General features: G+C 37.0%; 1 protein-coding gene across 20 annotated transcripts in view; it reads right to left on the reverse strand.

The window, feature by feature from the left end:
• PARD3 (par-3 family cell polarity regulator) overlaps positions 1–16,521 on the reverse strand; it is a 661,643-nt gene that overhangs the window by 446,296 nt on the left and 198,826 nt on the right. The window contains exon 1 of one of the 20 annotated variants that reach the window (XM_042945326.1): positions 14,161–14,274. The exons of the other annotated variants lie outside the window; for them this stretch is intronic. Within the exon in view, the coding sequence (XP_042801260.1) occupies positions 14,161–14,229 (69 nt within the window). The 5' untranslated portion in view covers positions 14,230–14,274. Of the gene's footprint in view, positions 1–14,160; positions 14,275–16,521 lie in introns of those variants that run through there. 20 annotated transcript variants of the gene reach the window in all.

The following is a 16,521-nucleotide window of genomic DNA, read 5'->3' on the forward strand; positions in this document are numbered from 1 at the left end:
ACGCTGTCTCTCTCTCAAAAATAAACAAAGATTTTTAAAAAAAAAATTTTTTTAAGAAACAAAATTCTGAGAATGCACAACTTTTTAACAAATCATATTCCACATCCCAGAATATTTGTTATGAGATCTTGTATATACTCTCCAATAGACTTTAAACTCTTAGAACATAGTAAAGCAGTAGACTTTTTCTTGTTCCCTTAAAATTGGCTTTAATGAAAAGCTTTGTTACACAGAGATGTGATTTTGGATTCCATCTTCTACTCTTATACACAAAGGGCAGACTCCATGTAATTTTGTGCAATCTGAAACCCCAGACTCAAGAACTCATAACTTAAGACCTCCTAACTTAAAGGAGCAATGCTGGGGGCACCTGGGTGGCTCAGTTGGTTGAACGTCCGACTTCAGTCAGGTCATGATCTCACAGCTCGTGAGTTCAAGCCCCGCATCTGGCTCTGTGCTGACAGCTCAGACCCTGGAACCTCTTTGGATTCTGTGCCTCTCTTTCTCTCTGTCCCTCCCTGCTTGTGCTCTGTCTCTCTCTGTCTCTCAAAAGTGAATAAATGTAAAAAAAAAAATTTTTAAAGGAGCAATGCTTTTCAATCATGGCTGAGCATCATGGCACTTGCAAAAATTCAGGTATCTGGGTCATTCCCAGTAGGTTCTGAATCAGTATAGGCCTAGGAAAGCTGAGGTGGCTTCCTTTTCACTAAATCAGAATCTATAAAGAGCAAACGAGGGAATGAGCATTGCTTTTTCAAGCTCTGCAGTTGATTTTCACATGTCGTCTTGAATAAGAACCAGTACTAAAGATGTTTGACAAGAGTAAAAGGTAAGGTCTCCCCTAAATCTCGATCCATTAATTTCAACTGATAATTAATAAAATATATTATAGCAAAAGACATTATACATACACAAGCTGGCTTAAGTGTTATCAAGGACCAGAGCTACAGATCCCAAGCAAAAGGTACTGCTTCTTGCCTGTGGCCTCTCTTCCTTACCCCAATTCTACCCATTCCTACCTCAGGGAGGTATTTTGTTTGTTTGCCTGTCTAGCTTTCTCTCACCAGCACTGTTATCGTTTGTTTCAGCTTTTAAGAACTCATAACAGTTAAATCAGAGTATCTCTAAAAATGAATTCAAGTCAGATGAAATCATCCATGGACACACATTGCATTCATTACATTTTAGGGCAAGACATTTTTGAAGACAGCTATCTGACAAGAAGCTGGGTGGGTGGGTGGGGGGGGGGGAGAAACAGACAAAAGCGTCTTTTGGACCATATAAAATAGGAGGTGACCAGATGGTGCTGATTTCCATTTTACCCCTCTATCTATCCCCAACTTCGTGTGTCTCCCCCTGCCTGCACTAATCAGAACTCTATTGAAGGAGATGGCTGTATGCATTTATTGGAAACCAAAGAAATCACTACAGAAACAGTCTCCAAAACCCCAAGATAATCCTGTAAACTGACCAGTGTCAAGATCTGAATACTAAAACATACAAATCCAAAATTAGATACCTCTATGATAATTTTAGTTACAGTGGAATGTGTTAGTATATAGTTTCTCTGTATCTAATACATAAAAATGAAAGGAAATCTAGTTTTCAACATCATACTCCCACTAAAACAACCTGCAATCAATTAATGTTGTCAGCAGCAAAACTCAATTTTCTCCCCTGCGTGTGGAGGTGAACGTACAGAACAGATTGATAATCCCCGTTGCGAGTGTGGTTAAGTGTTCCTAAGCAACCTTGCTCCATCATCTCCTCTGACAAAAACAAGGGAAAGAGTTTGAACTGCAGGCTGATGGAGCTCTGAATACTAATGACGAGGCAAGGAGGAATGCTTCATTACTGACTTTGGAGAGAAAAACAGAAGCAGTTTCTAGTTGTAAATAAATTCTAATTAAACTTAGTGCGCAGCTCATGCAGCTGAACCCACGCCTGCAGAGGAAGTTCCTTCAGTGACTGGCCGTTCATTCATGTGAGCTGGGCTCATTAATACACCTGTATTTTTAGTTTAGCAAATGATTCGTGTGTGTTTTCTGGAAATGACTTGGGGGAGAAAACCTTCCAAACATGTCCATCTATTTCCTGTGGAATTTGTTTAATCCTCTTAGGAGCATTTAGACTGACAACATTCTTAAATTAGCATCTTTGCCCAAGAGACCTTTCTAGTCACATGCACTGAACTATATATGACAACCCAGAATCAAAATCAAAAACGTCTCAATGGCTGGCCATGCTGCTGAACACCACAGCACACAGGAGAATGAACCCAATTTGAGTGAGAATCAAGGATAAGTTTTTCTCCTCACACCCTTTTCTTTCTCTGCCCAAATCCATCACTCTTTTATAAGATGAGTATCATTACTTATCTTCCCTGCCTGTAAAACAAGAATGAGAAGTAATTTTTCCCAATAAAAACTCCATAGAACTACCAGAAAAATTACATATATTTTTAAAGTTTTTTAAATCAGAGTGTTATGCTGTTCAGGGATATAAATCATTTATTTATTGTGTCAATTGACACCAGAATAAACTTTTTTGTTAAGTTTATTTATTTATTTTGAGAGTGGGGGAGGGGCAGAGAGACAGGAAAGGAATCCCAAGCAGGCTCCACGCTTGTCAGTGCGTAGCCAACATGTGACTTGAACTCACCAACTGTGAGGTCATGACCTGAGATGAAATCAAGAGTCAGGCACTTAACCGACTGAGCCACTCAGGCACCCCCAGAATAAACTTTTTGAAAAATTTAACACTACTTCAGAATACTCCAACTATTGTGCAATAAAAAAATCACAGAAATTCTTGAAAAAAATTTTTAGACGAAAAAGCTTTTAAATAATCATATTCTGGGCACACCAAAACAAATTCTATTGAGAGGAATTTGACAGATTTTTTGTAATAGTCAAGCTATGAAATATTCCCAGTATTGGTAAATCTTTATTTCTTATTTAAAAATTCTAAAGGGCACCTGTGTATCTCCATTGGGTAAGCCTCCAACTCTTGGTTTCAACTCAGGTCATGATCCCAGGGTCGTGGGATCGAGCCCCATGTTGGGCTCTGAGCTATGCATGGAGCCTGCTTGGGATCTCTCTTTCCCTCTCCCTCTCTCTCCCTCTGCTCCTCTCCCCCACCGGCTTGCATGTGCACATATGCACTCTGTCTCCTCCCCTCCCCCTCCCGTTCCCTGGCTTGTGTGTACTCTCTCTCTTTCTCAAGAAGTTAAATATAAAAAGTCTTAAAACATGCCATTTGTCTTAAATCAAATGAGAAGGTATTCCCATGGCAAAGAACAATAAAATCACCAAAGAATACATTTTAATAAACAAGAGCAACTAAACTTTCCCAAGTGCTATGCTTCTCATTCAGATTCATGATCACATTTTGACCCAACAACTCCAAGATGAGTTCTATTAGCCCATTTAACATATAAAGTAACCAAGACTCTGGGGCTCACGTATCAAATACTTGGTGGAGCCAGGATTCAAACCCAGATTCCTGTGTACAAAGCCTGTGTCTTTACCCACTCACACTCAACGTTTCCAACTTTTCAAATGCATTCAGTCCCTGAGGTAACATACATACCTTACATTCTAAGAGTATTGGTATGTACTGAATTACATACACTAATCAGACTTTATATGGACACAATTTTTATTTTCTGATTTTTCATTATCACTTTAGGCTGAATTTATACTATTCATAGGGAGAGGTACTGAGGTAGAAGGAAAGGGGAAAATGTGCTAAGCATATACAATTTCAAGAGATCTGACTAAGCAAAAAAGCAAATTATTAAACCACTTTAGTAACATCCCTTTCAGTAAGCCCTGACACCCCTGAGCACCCTCTCGGAAAAGCATGAGTCAAACTAGCTGTGGTGTCCCAGGAGCCTGCAGACCACTTGGCCTTCCCACAACCTACCGTGGATGGCCCTGGTTGCCTCAGCTGTGAAACAGGTGTTCTGCTTCACAGTTTTTGTAAAGATTAAATGGAAAAAAAAAAAAAAAAAAAAAAAGTAAAGAGGCTAATTAACTGCCAGACAGTAGGCACTAAATTGTAGCTACCATTTTCACTAAAGAAGTTCATTTTAAATCTCCTAGTCACACATTCTTGATAAAATCTCAAACAATGCTTCAATATGTTTACTAAAAATTATAAAATGAAATTTCTTTTTAAAAAGTTGTCTCTAGGGGCACCTGGATGGCTCAGTTGGTTAAGCATCTGACTCTTGGTCTTGGCTCTGGTCATGATCTCACAGTTCCTGAGATAGAGCCCACATTGGGTTCTGTGCTGACAACATGGAGCCTGCTTGGGATTCCTCTCACTCACTCTCTCTCTCTCTCTCTCTCTCTCTCTGTCTCTCTCAAATATAAATAAACTTTAAAAATAAAATAAAAAGTTGTATCTATTCCTCTTCCTTTTTCTAACCCTGGCTATTTTCCTTAAAGACTATTTGAGAAAACCCAGACTCTGTCATTCTTAAATCTTTAAGCTTGAAGTCATGGTCAAGCGTGGGCACACATTTATACCATAGTTCAAAAAGTAAATAAAGATTACAGTAGTAAAGTCACTTACAGATACAATGTGTTCAGGACACTTTCCATAACTTCAGAACAATGACAGCTGCAATAAAATGATATACATACAAGGGCGCCTGGGTAGTTCAGTTGGTTGTGTTCGACTCTTGATTTCAGCTCAGGTCATGATCTTGCAGTTCGTGGGATCGAGCCCCACGTTGGGCTCTGTGTTGACAGCATGTGGAGCCTGTTTGGGATATTCTCTCTCTCTCTCTCTCTCTCTCTCTCTCTCTCTGTCCCTCCCTCTCTCATGCTCTCTCTCACTTTCAAAATTAATAAACCTCAAGACATGATACACATACTATTTGAATAATAAAATTGAATGTTATCGAGGAGATTGATATGATTATTTTCTGATCCATAAGGTAACTCCTCTACCTTTTCTTTTCTGACTCACATGATCTAACACATTTATCATTTAATTTCTAAAAGAAAATATACAACATGGTTAGAGTGTAAAAGTACATTTTTCTGTTTCAGCTTTTTCCCCCACAGAATCTAGGTATCATGTTAAAAATTAGCTTATGTACTTGAACTCCTAATATATCCTTAGTATCAAATATTTCTTGATTTAGATTCCTTTTAAAAAGCTAATAATCATTGCATTTCTTAAATATGGTATCCTTAAATATACATTAACATTTATGTGGGATTCTTGGGGAAATATGTTCTAGAATTTTTTCTAGCTTATTTTTTTTAAAAAGCCATTGCACAGAGGCTTAGAATTTCAGAAATAGAAGAAAACAGTATTTTAACTCAACCTCTTATTTTAAATGGAAAGATACTGGAGGACTGATAAGACACATCAATTTGTCTGATTTTACACATTGTACTTGACAATAGGAAATCTAGAATGAAGACCCAGGTCTTTGAGAAAACAGGACTTGCTCTCTCCTGATGCAGAGCTGAACCTGATAAAAGAGATTGTGGGAATGAACCAGACATGCTAGTGGTAAGAGGCAGTGGTGGAAAGGAGGGATTTTGCTGGTTATGGATGAGAAATAGAATCTCGCAATAACATTATGGGCAATCCCTCAAGTTAAAAACTACTATTTAGCATTCCTGACAACCGAAACAAGCACGGGTTGATTCATTGGCTACGTAGAAGGCACTCTTCGTAACACAGCAAGCTGTTTTCACATTAGCTCTACAACTAAAGGAATATAAAGAATAAAATGCTGATATTAACTATTTAAAAATTTACACCAACAACCAAGGAATTCCCCAGTAGAAATATAAAGACTTGCTAGAAGTTTCATTATGTGAATTTACTGCCAATTCAGTTGTCTTAAAAGTTGTGCTATAAAACATATTGTCCTTTGCTGTTCCAGATCACATTCAAAAGAAATAATAACTTTCCTAAGAGTGTTTCTGGAATTTTCTTCTATTCTCTAAAGCCAAATCTTAGGCTCTTAAAAAAAAAAAAAAAAAAAAAAAAATGTGAGCTGGCATTTTTCCCATTGTTCTCCAGGCAATTTTTATTTCCATTAAAGAATAAGGTGGGAAAAATCGCATATGCTATGCTAGCATCAAGTTGCTTACATTTCCTCCTGAAGACTGGAAATAATGTGGAAGTCAGAAGCAGTACAGAAAGCTAGTGTTAGGGTACTGGTTAGAACATGACTTGTGAGAACAACTATACTCTTCGATATCCTCTTTTATCCATTTGTTTAAATAATGTGATTGTTCTAATATAAAGGCATCTATACATGAAGAGTAGTCAGTCACAAAATCTTAATCATTATAAACCAACTGATACTGCCCAAAACAAAGGAACTGATCGCACTGAAGCATCCTCACTGCTAACCTGTCGTGTTATACACGTCTGTGACTGAGACGTGCTTACGCCAACATCCGTTCTCCTCTCCCTCCTCCCTAAGAAAACCCTGATTTTTAGCTGAGCAGTCATGCACTTGCCTTGCAACAAGCTGTTTTCACATTACCCTACAACTAGAACATGATACAAGCAAGAAAGCTATGTGGCACTTCACAAAACCATCCTAAAAGGAAAACCAGGTGTCCTTTTTCTTCCTTACTTTCTGCTGTCTGGAATGTGAACCTGATGGCTGATGCTCAGGCAGCCCCCTTGGACCATCAGGCCATGTGCTAACGATGACACCAAAGTGAGGCAGGTATTTGGTTCTCTGACACTGATTCTCATACATACCAGTACTGGACTGCTGGCTGCTCGATTTCTTTTACGTAAGAGAGCGATAAACTTTTAGCCTGTTTAAACTTCATCTTAGTAAGGTAAAAGATTTACCAAAAAATATTTATAACAAGAGATTTTGGTTTTTCCCTTAATGTTATTCAATTTAAATCAAGTTTCAGCATATGCTGGTAAAACAACAAAACTAAGAATAAAATATAAAGTCCTTGTGAAAGAGATACCCAAAGTATTCTATTCTCAAAAGTTAGACAGTCAAGAAAGCTGCTACTCTAAGTGACAGAACTGGAGACACACACGCCCCCTGCTTTCATTGTTATCTGAGGGTTTTGTTCTGTTTTCAGCCTTTTGAAAAATGACTGGGATTGCTACTCAAATCATTTCAGGAGGAGCTTTTATTATTTAGAATCCTTGTTACTTCTTTTCCTCTGAGTTCCTGAATGTTCCACCGAACAGTTAACCAGCCAAACCTTCTAAATTGAGGCAACAGAGCTCAATCAATCTGCTCTTAGAGTTAGGAAATAAACCTTAAAAAGCATAATTAGGAAACCTTCTCTTCCAGAGGTCATGCAGAGATGAAATATGAGAATATATGTGAATCCACTTTGTAAACACTAAAGTACAATACAAAAGATATTAGTGTTGATTCTCTGTTAAAATAATCAAGAAGGGAAAAGAACATTTTCCCTACTAGGAGAATGTACTTTGCAATTTCTTATCACTTTAATTTTCCAAAAGCTTCTATAAAATTAATGTTTTTTTTAAATCCATGTAAATTAGGGGCTAATTTTAATTCCTTCATCTCCACTTCTTTAATTCATATCAATAACACAACCATTTCCAGATCTGTTATTTGAGCCTTTAATATACATAAATCATACAGTATGACAAATTCTTAGTATCATTCAGGTCCTAAAACCTATGCTTGATAAACAACTTTAAAGACATGAAGGTGCCTGGCATCTCACTCATTTTTTAAATTATTTTTCAAATTATTAGTTCTTCTTGGTCCAAAGTAAACATTCATTTGTGGATGTGAGGCTCTTTAAGTCAAAGAGGCAACCCATCATTTCTTTAGAGACTTGAAATTGTACCCTCCTCTTTGCTCCTGTAGACACAATATCTCTGACTGCTTCCTAAAATGAAGAATGAAGTGACATCTCAGAATACTCCAATGCAAAGTTTTTTCCAGTGTAGAGGAAGAGCTTTGTGCTTAGAACAAAGACCCATGGGTTTCAATTCCATCTCAGCCACTTACTATTTTGAACACATTTGATAAGACATTGCAACTTCTCTAAGCTTAAGCCTAAAGGTGTAAAATAGGGACAGCATCTATGTACGTGCATTCAGATGCTAGTTCTTTGGCCCCACTTCATCTCTTCTCAGCATCTGTGTTCAGTACTTAAGAAAGAGAGCTACACAGTGCCGAATCAAAAAGTTGAATATCCTAAAACTTCACATGAAAATAAATGCCATCTAGCTCAACAAATTTTCATGTGTGTCTCTACAATGTAAGTCTAATTTTTCTTTATTTTCTGTTTATTTTCTCCTTCATTTTGCAGTACAAGTTTTTGGTTTGCTCAGTCACAATGCCATCTAATGACAGGCAGGTAACTAAGCTGACAAAATATATAATAGTATTCCGAGACTACTACTTCATTTTTTATCATATACACTAAAAAACTTAGGTCAATTGCACTTCAAGATCATATCTAATTCACATAACAGTCAATGCTTGGGATTGTCATTCTACCACCTATCTCCTAATATAGTCCTCTGGTCACTAGGTTTTTCCCCCTATTAATCCCACAGATTTGATGAATTCTTTCCAGATACATTAGATATCTTTGTGCAAAGTAGTCCATTTCACCTTTTGCTTTTATACTAAACTTGCATGTTTGACGTTAGAGCTTCATTTGCATGAGCACTGATAAACAAACAAAAAAAAAAAGATACCCGATTCTCTATTTATTATCTGTAGATTTCATTAATATACTGCTTAGCTAATTCTTCCAAATCATTAACAAATATATACACATTATCTTGAGGTTCTCTTCAATTTGATATGTTTTCAATAATCATTACCTCTCTGGACAGTTTAATAAACATTTACAATTTCTTTACCCAATTCAGTTAATTTGGTATGTGAGAATTCCAAAAAATTGCTTTCTCAAAATCATATTTAACATCTATAGTCTTGTTTTTAATCAAGTAATTCTATAAAAGCTATCAAGGAAGGCAATCAGGTTATTGTATGATGATTACTACTTTAAAGTCTTTGTTTCCATTATCTTATAGATATTTACACATCCTTGATAATGTTATTTCATCAGTCTATTAGGAATTGAAATTAAACGAACTGGATGCTAATTTTTCTTTTTAAAACAATCTACTAAATTTCCCCTGCTAATTCTTTATTATTTCTAGTACTAAAACACACCATTTTTTCCTAATATTTCTTTTTTTGACAAAACTCTGAAAGCTGATAGACTACAGATAGCACCAACTCTGTGGGAAGTAAGAGAAGATGACCATGGCGTATGGGTATGATTTCAGATCACTGACCACACATACTTCCTATCATTCACATTGTTCTGCCTTCATTGCTTACAGCCCTGAAGGTTTTTGCCTTTTGTAAAATCCCACAACATTATATAATTTTTTATAAGGTGTTTAACAGTGAAAACAGTTTGTTGTTTGTATGAAATGAGGGGAGGGTTGCTTGCTTTTGTTCATTTAAGCCTAAACTAACTCTAGGAGATGGATGGATGACCATACAGGCACACGCACACGCACACACATACAACCACACACACACACACACACACACACACACACACCTGAGTCCCTCTAAAGAAAGGAACTGAATGGCTTGGAGACGGTGGTGTTACTTACAACTTTTAAATTTTGAGATGTGTTAATATATCACTTATTTAAAAATTCCAAACTGAGAATATCAGAATTTTAAAGCACACACACACACACACACACACACACACACACACCTTTCCTAAAATCCCATGATATTCAAATATTCATGAGAGGAAAATAGATTATTACTATCAAGTAACAATTACTACTTGAATACAGATTCATTTTCAGCCCCAACTGAAGGATACAGAAATAGGACACCTGGAAATGAAAATATGAGAAATAAGGTAGATGGAACCAAGAATATAAAAGAAATAATGACCCTATGGAAACCTGATCATTTTCTTTGAAATAATTACTTGATTAAAGGAACTCAGTATCAAGGATTTGGAAAAGCACCAAGAGGCAATCTAGTAGGATAAGTAGGAATAGACCTCAGACCATTTTCATCATACCTCAAATTTCTCCTTGGGCTAATCTTAAATGAAAACCATTTCCTTGGCTTCCAGAATTATATGCCTCCCAGTTCCCCTAAGGTAAGAGAAGGGAGGGAGGAAAGAAGCAGGAAAACAGGGAAACAAGCCCAAAGATGTATGACTCAGCACATCAGTGTGCATGTTTTCTATACAGAAGAAATTGACAAATCCATGTGGTATGTTTAACCCAAGCATTTTAAAATCCATGTCTGTATTATTATGATAATGATCTTCACTTCAGAAAAATGAAATCAATTTTGCTTCCAGAGTTAAATACTACCATTAAAAAGCAAGAACAGTGTTATCTCAAGGACAAGAAGAATCATCATCATTTGGCAGAGGAATTCATGTGTCACAGCCTAGATTCCTTTAAAACTTTCCAAAGGAAGGACAAGTTATATATAATAACCACTGTGGTGTTGCTGGTAATATTCTGTTTTATACACAAAGATAATTAGAGTGACAGGACCAACTTGCTTTATTTATAGCTCCTGCATGCTAATACTTCCCCATGTTCTGAGAGGAAGCTTTGTGCAAACACTGTGTAAAACCATGATTAGTTGGAAGTATAAGGATTTTATCACTGGCCCATAAAAGTAATCATTTTACAAACGAGTGTGAATAAGCACCCTGAGATCATTTCCATTAGAACTCTGACACCAGCTCAGGACTGGCTCAATGGGCTTGCCACTGATATATCCCAACCTGTTCTGTGCTCCACTGTGTAGTAAAAATTCTTAATCATTTTTGAGCAAGAGCCCCATATTTTCATTCTGCAGTAGGACCTGCAAATCGTGCACCCATCCTGGTCCCCTTCTGCAAGTGTAGTGTGAGGTCAGAAGCATCAGTACAACCTGGAGAATTTGTTGGATGCTGGTGCCCAGGCTCCACACAAACATTATTGAATTGAAATATGTATTTCAACAAGATCCCTACGATATTAATATGCATGTTAGAGTCAGAGGAATACTGCTCTATTGCAAGTAATCCTATATTAAAGTACAAAGAATTTCAAAATTTCAAATTTCAAAATTTCCATGCTATGCAGGGTACATGACAAATGGTTCAAAAATACTGTGAGCTTAAATAGTAACTATTGAAGTATTTTGTTTTACAGAAATCAATATAAGAAGTTTGGTCTATCCTTCCCCTTAAATTTATTTAATAAGACTTTTAAATCACTTAAAAAAAAAAAAAAGGCAGTACTGTTACAGGCTATTTGTTTTCCCCACCAAATTCATTATGTTGAAGTCTTAACTTCTAGGACTTCTGAATATGATGTATTTGGAGGAGGGCATCTTAAAGAGGAAATTAAGTTAACATAGGTTGTTAGGATGAACCCTAATCTTCTATTACTGGTGTCCTTTTAAGAAGAGGAGACTGGGACACAGAGACCCACAGAGGGAAGACCGTGTGAAGACAAGACGGCCATGTACAAGCCAAGGAGAGAGGCCTCAGAGGCAACAACTCTACCAACACCTTGATCTTAGACTTCCAGTCTCCAGAACTGTGAGGAAGTAGACGTCTGTGGTTTATGTCACCCGGTCTGTGGAACTTTATTGTAGCCACCCTAGCAAACGGATACAAGCACATTTCAAAAAGAGCCAAAGCAAATCAAAATATAGTTTCTTTCTCTTTCTGGCAATATCTATGAACTGTTTGGCAACTTTCAATTCACAATTCCATTAAGGGGGAAATTGTATCAAGTATGTTTTTTTTAAAATTCTCCAACTGGCCTGACATCAGAATCCCAAATGATTCCATGCACAGGAGTAATATGTCAGTACAGCAACATAGATTATTTCCTCATAATTCCTATGGTAAGCACCTAGGAAAGACACAGGAAAATGACACGAAGTCATCTTAAGGTGGCCCAATACTAACATCTATTTCCACTATTTAGACAAATCGTAAACATCACCCAACCAGAATAACTTCATTCACTTACAAAATGTATTCATCAACTTATGAAATTTCATACACTACTTTTCCATGAAAAGCCAACTGCCATTCTCACTCTGGATTGTACTAACACAGATATAATTATAGCTTATATGAAAAACAATCTCAGCAGAACACCATTCTCAAGTCTTCTGTTAATCTCTTCCCTCTCACTGCAGATGGGCAGTGGGTAACATTAGCCAGAGGGGTTCATATGCTCATGGCAACTGGGACTACTCATCAACCATTTTCCAAATCTAATTTGCAATTTGTGCTAAAGGAGGAACAAGGCTCAGAACGTCCACTCGAAGAGTCCTAGAAATTGTAAGAAATCAAATGTGTTTGTTTTTGTATATATTTTTGTTTTAGAATACATGAGGTGCTGCCTGGGTGACTTCTCTGTTTCCCCCTAGTTTCCAATTTTCCCCTTGGGGAACAGCGGAAAGAAAAGACACAATCATTTATTTGAAAATTATGATCGTGAATAACCCATTATGACTATATTTTCATTGACTCATAGTATAATTGTTACTTACAATTTTAACATTGAGGGGGAGGCATGTTGTAGCTGGAAACTCAACTAAAGAAGAGCAAGGAAAACTCTAACTTTGATTTTTTCTGTTAGCCAAAAAAGAGGTCGTCATCAAGAACACCACTAAGCATCCCTGTCCAACAAGGATCAAGTTTAGACTTTTCCTGGTTTGCAGAGAAAATCATTCCTAAAATGGTTCCTGAAAGGAGAAACTGTAAATGGGAATGTCCACAGAGGACAATGGGAATTGTCCACAGGGAATATATCCCATCCGGTCTCCTACAGAAATCCAGTCTCTGTAAAATGTACTTGAGCTAATCTTTAAACCCTATGTCTAGGAGTAACTGGATTAGGGCAAGACACTTCAGGCAGAGTACCCAGGTGTCTAAAAGCAACTCTTTCTCTCATTACTGTGTTCATTTATTAAATCTCCCCCATTCCTCCCTCCCTCTGCTGCTGACCTCACAGCCATCTGAAACTACTGCTACTGGCCCAGAGATTGGTGTGTATGGCAGGATAGCTGCAAAACAGGGACAGGAAGGAGAAGAAAATAGCCCACACACTATTCTCATGTCCTGACCCAGGGGCCCCCTGGTCGTCATGAGGACGAGCTGGCTCTGAGGACGAGCTGGTCTCCAAGCCCCTTACCACACCCCACTTCTTTCATCCACCTCCAGTAATGAAATACCCATTTTTGAACCTGGACCTTATTTCAAAGAATAAATAAATCCTACTTTATCTCCATATGTGCCCAAAGGCTCCCTATTACCTAACATTCAGCAAAAGTTTATGATTAATAAATGTGATCTTTCTGGGTTTTTTTTTTTTAATTAAATATAAATGGGATGAAGTAGGGAAAGGAGACACAGAAAATGAAGTGTAAATGTCTTCATTCACTCTCTCATCCAACCAACATTTGAGTATCTACCATATGTCAAACACCATTCTATACACAGGGGATGTCACAGCGAGCCAAATAAAGATGTTACTCGCATGAGCTCACATGACACTAATAACTTGGTATCAGTAAAGTAAGAACTTAAAAAGGATAAAGTGATAGATAATTACTTGTTGATCAGGAAAGATGTCTCTGAGTGCCAAGACTGAAGACAAGCCCCAAGACAAGGAGGAGCCCATGGTTCTAAAGTTGAGGATATAGAATTCTTAGCAGCAAGACAAACTAGAGCAAAGTCCTACTCTAGAAACAAACTTGGTAGGCTCAAAGAGCTAAAAGAAATCCCCTGTGGCTAAAGTGTAGGTGAGTAAGGTAATATAAGGAAGTTTGGGCCAGGGTTAGGAATTTCTCAACTCAGTGTGGCCAAGCTTAAAATCTAAATGTGTCTGCTTTAAGGACAAGACAAGATAGTCACAATTACAAGAAACTGTACTCTATGTTACAGTGGGCACAAGATGAAGTGGATGGTAACAGGACCAGAAACACTGTGCCAAGGGAAAGATTAGCAATGACCTGGGACACACAGGGACAAGATACCCAATATACTCCAGTTAGCAACATCATAATTAAGTTATTCACTCCCAGATTCCAAACTTTCTCTTTCTAGCTTTTAGTCCTTTTAGTACAGACCCAACCTTTAGGAACCCCAGACTATCCACGAAGTTAAGAAGAAAAACTCTTATCCTCAATTCAAGGCTCTTCATGACAACCCAACTTATTCTTCCAGATTCATAAGGCCCAGTGAAGCATTGTACACTCACTCTTTGTTCATACTAGCTGGAATGTGCCTGTATTCTATTACCTTGAATAGAACTGACGTGACAAATTCCATGACAACAAGAGGTGAACCCTCCCTACTCTGAATCACCTGGGACATCAATTTTATCTCTCTGGATGGCAACTAAGACAAGGATAAAAGTTACAACATGGATTGAGTAACTAATGTATCCCTTTGACCAAAATGTAATACTAGGATGCATTCTGTTCCATTAGCTTTTTATTAAAATGTTCCACAGAACATTCAATAGAGCCTCTATGCAAGTCTACCATGTTCTAGGCAACACGTATGTAATCATATTTAACTCTCTCAACTCAATGACAGAAGTATAAAAATACATATTTTGCAAATAATGAACTAAGTCTCAAGAGATGAAGCTGGCCCAAAGTAACACAAAAAAGACAGTGTCAGAATCAGATTTCCCTAGGATCTTGGGACACTGCTTCTTCCTTCTTCCCATTTCCATTATACTCATTCAATAAATGGCAACTGAATACTTACCCCGAGGCTAGAAACTGCCCTGCTCTATAGATGCAAAGGTGAATAAAATGAAAAACAAATGGAAGTTGCATCCTACTGTAACTTTTTGAAAGAAATGGGGAGTGAGAAAGATGTGATTATGTTATTAATGTGGATTTGAGGCAAAATGCTATGGGGTAGAAAGTAGGGGTTAGAAGATAATAAAAGAGCAGTAAAAGAGGAAAATGATAGATGGCAAAAGTAATGTATGCATGACAGAGGTTCATAGCCTAAGTAATCAAATTAGAATAAATTCTGAACTTGCTGGAAAATAAAATTAGGTGCACATATACATATACATACATATGCATATATATACATATGTGCATATATATTTAAAGATTTTTAAAAATTCAATAAATAGTTCTTAATCGATCACTAGCTTTTATAGGATATGTAAAACAAGAAATGTTACAATGACAGACGCAAATAAACCATACTGATATTCACCATAGCATTAATACACACTGTTATGATACAGAATGTGTATCATTTATAATCACATCTTTAGATTAACTAGTATGTGCACACACACATACACCTTCCGGCACTGGAACCTATAAATCACTGAATACCTCAGAGCTATTAGAAAACATTAATTCAATTCCTCAAGCTAAATTACATTTCACAATTTCCATCAATGGACTTGAATAGAACCTTGAGATGATTAATGTTTTATCAGCGATTACCCAGACAGGGGAACAGAGAGCCTGCCATTTCGAATTTAGAATGTTAGTTCAGTACCACTGACGAAGTAAAGACCCGAGCTATCATTTGTAAGAGCATTATTATTTAAATTTAGTAAAAACTTGAAAAAGTTTAACTTATTTAGGAATTAATTTCTGTCATCTAAGACTTGATACTATTTTTTTGCTAGAAGCCAAGAGACAGATTTTAAGAAGCCTTAGAAATCTCAGGGCTAAAAAAGATGGATCATTCTTCTATGATCTGAGCTCCAGAAAGGAATATTGGAGCACGGTTTTACAAGCTTCTGCTACTCAGCTGTTTGAAGCTAAACCATTCTTCATGGATTTACATTTATTATAGCCTACAATTATGACTCATGTCTCTTCCCAAGCACTCAGACTATACCTTCCTTTTCCACCTCACAGAGAGCAAAGAAAAGGTTTATTGCTTTAATAGTCAATTGTGTGCCCTAAGGACAATACAGAGCACAGAGACATGTTCTGTTAGTAAAGACTTTCTGTTCAATCAAAGCATGCTATTTGAAGGCACTAATATGTGTGTAATCAATTTGTAAAAACAATGTCTTTGAAATGACCCACACTTAATTTAATGACTATTACATTTAAACTCCAGCTTCCAACTATTTCCAACTTCTAGAAAGCCTTAATAATATTGTATGCAGTCACTTTTGTTATACAAAAATGAACTTAGATGGGCTTCTCCAAGATTTGTCTAAACTCTGTGACCCATTTACACAATTATACATATCACTATAGCCTGTATTGAATAAAGTTCTTCACTCTCAGGCTTTGCAAGAGACCAGAAAAACTCAAGAATGCAGACTAAGTAATCTCAGGCATGATAAAGATAAGATTAGCCTCTCCAAGAAGTCCTTCTGAAGGCATATGAGGACAGTAAAAGGGCAATGGGCTTTAAAACAAGTCAGATCTAGGCTTTTATCCTAATACTGGCACTTCAGATATGGGGCATCTTGGTAACGGGACTCTCTAGG

Source organism: Panthera leo, chromosome B4, assembly GCF_018350215.1.
Source record: "Panthera leo isolate Ple1 chromosome B4, P.leo_Ple1_pat1.1, whole genome shotgun sequence".
NCBI lineage: Eukaryota > Metazoa > Chordata > Mammalia > Carnivora > Felidae > Panthera > Panthera leo.